This window comes from Engraulis encrasicolus, chromosome 12 (assembly GCF_034702125.1).
Source record: "Engraulis encrasicolus isolate BLACKSEA-1 chromosome 12, IST_EnEncr_1.0, whole genome shotgun sequence".
Lineage (NCBI taxonomy): Eukaryota > Metazoa > Chordata > Actinopteri > Clupeiformes > Engraulidae > Engraulis > Engraulis encrasicolus.
This window is the reverse complement of record NC_085868.1, coordinates 42,254,282-42,256,781: the sequence shown is the minus strand read 5'-3', so window position 1 is coordinate 42,256,781 and position 2,500 is coordinate 42,254,282. Positions and strand designations below refer to the sequence as shown.

At 47.1% G+C, this 2,500-nt stretch overlaps 1 protein-coding gene across 1 annotated transcript in view; it reads right to left on the bottom strand.

Moving 5' to 3' along the window:
• LOC134459554 (MAM domain-containing protein 2-like) overlaps positions 1–2,500 on the bottom strand; it is a 16,908-nt gene that overhangs the window by 8,483 nt on the left and 5,925 nt on the right. The window contains exons 5-7 of the mRNA XM_063211913.1: positions 1,149–1,236; positions 718–825; positions 191–453 (exon numbers count right to left, since the gene is read on the bottom strand). Coding sequence (XP_063067983.1) covers positions 191–453; positions 718–825; positions 1,149–1,236 — 459 coding nt within the window. The remainder of the gene's footprint in view (positions 1–190; positions 454–717; positions 826–1,148; positions 1,237–2,500) is intronic.

Sequence of the window (2,500 nt, the reverse complement as noted above, 5' to 3'; positions counted from 1 at the left end):
TTAAAGGTTGCCTTCAATAAAGGTCTAAAGTGCAGGGGGGAATCCTGGTTTATGTTCATAGTATGGCCCTCGGAGGACTTGTATGGCCCTTGGAGGAATTTGAAGTGGCCTGTCGAAGGAAAAAGGTTCCCCACCACTGGCCTAGTTAGTATCACAACCCTCGTAGCTAGCAGGACTGGGTAAGACCCACCTGAACAGGGTACGGAGCCTTCAGGTCCACCTTGACGGGTACCCACTCCTGGAGGTGCTGGCTGGGCTCGGGGGCCCTCCACAGCCCCTGGTACTGCCCCTGGCGGTCGCGGGCGTGCAGGGAGAACCACTGGCCCTCGGCCTGCTGCAGCTGGTACAGGAAGCTCAGGCAGCCCAGCAGGGGCTCCGTCGTCAGGGGCGACAGCAGCTGGGACACTTCCTGTAACGTCCGGGCCTGGGCGGAGTCAGCAAACATGTGATGGCCTGCAGTAGGTAGGCGTGTCAACCATGCCATTTGGGAAATGTTAATTGTTATGCTCTTGGTCAGACCAAGTCTCGAACAGATTGGAAAGTCGATAATAATCAGGCTAGGATAAAACAACCTCAAGGGCCGCAAACGGCCCTCGAGACATAGGTTCCCCTCCCCTGGCCTACAGCAATAACACAACACTCATAGTGATAACACCAATAATGATGACACCAAAATGCATATTTAACGTAGTTGTATGAGTTGGAGGTCCTCCAAACCTGAAGTGTTGTCCGAGGCCTGTGAAAGCCGGCCCCCCACGGACCACTTTACCGTACCATTCGGCTGGTTGCTGTAGCCACACAGGTGCTCTTCCTCAAAGTCACACTCTAAACACAAGCGCACACACAGGCACGCACGCACACACACACACACACACGCACGCACAAACACACACACACATCCAGAAATTCTCATTTAAAAGGACACAAGAAATGTGTACATATGCGTGTAATATGTATAGTGTGAAAATGTACGTGCTCTTCACTATGCACGTACTGTAGGTGAGATGTGTGTGTGTGTGTGTGTGTGTGTGTGTGTGTGTGTGTGTGTGTGTGTGTGTGTGTGTGTGTGTGTGTGTGTGTGTGTGTGTGTGTGTGTATGTGTGTGTGTGTGTGCGCGCACATGCACAGGCGTGTGCGTGCGTACTCACCAATGCAGTATCCATCAGTCAGCTGAATGTCAGCGACGGACACAGAGTTGGCCCCTCCTCCTCCACCTGCGAGGCCTTCCAACACCACCTGAGGTCAACACAGGTCACGGTCAACACCATGGCAACAGACAGTGCAACCCAACAACACAGTTCGATGGTGGTAGACAGGCTGGCGCCACCTCACTTCAAGCGAGGTCTGGAACAGTCAACCGACCAGAGAAACGATTACTGGTGGGGAGACTGAACTCTGTTGAAATTTGCATTGCGCACCTTGCCGGTTTGATGCATTTTCTAACCAGAATGATCCAAATTGGGGACAGCCATGGCTCAGTGGTTAGAGCGCTGGCCTCTAGATCAGAAGGTTGCAGGTTCAAATCCAGCACCTTCATCCAAGGCTGAAGTGCCCTTGAGCAAGGCACCCAACCCCACATTGCTCCAGGGACTCTAACCAGTACCCTGTGCCTAAATAACTGTAAATCGCTTTGGATACAAAAGCGTCAGCTAAGTGTAATGTAATGTGATGCAATGTAATGAAATGTAATGTAATTGATAAAGTCTGCATGCGCGCTGCATAGCAAAAGCATCACTGCTTCATCACGAACGAACCCATTGAGAAATGATTGCAGAGGAGTGGCCGTCTGCCTTGTACCTCCTCCATTCACTGATTGGCTGATATTTACAGAGTAAAGATGTTAAAGGGACACTGTGTGAGATTTTTCGTTGTTTATTTCCAGAATTCATACTGTCCATTCACTAATGTTACCTTTTTCATGAATACTTACCACCAGCATCAAATTCTACGTATTCATTATGACTGGAAAAATTGCACTTTTCACACATGAAAAGGGGGATCTTCTCCACAGTCTGCCATTTTGAATTTCCAAAAATAGCCATTTTTAGCTGCAAAAATGACTGTACTTGGACCATACAAGAAAATATTTGTTCATTACTTTGTAAACTTTCATGCAAAGATCAAATTTCGCAATAGGCAGCCCAGTTTCAATGAGCAGTATAGTTGCAGCACTTTTTTTGAACATTTCCTGCACAGTGTCCCAAAAAAAAAACCTAACCCCACTTAGCATCTGCACTTGTTGTTCTGTATATTTCCGGCGCACTTACAGTGCCCTCCATAATTATTGGCACCCCTGGTTGAGATGTGTTAAAAGCCTTAAAATAAATTCAGTGTTTATTGCAGAAGAATACTGTCACACTGAAAATTGTAGGAAAATGTAGCCTTCAACTCAAATGAATTGTAAGAAAATAAAAAAATCCCTGACTAAAAAATAATTATTTTTCATTAAATCACCTGTTCCACAATTATTGGCACCCTTAACAATTCCCAGGAAATAAAT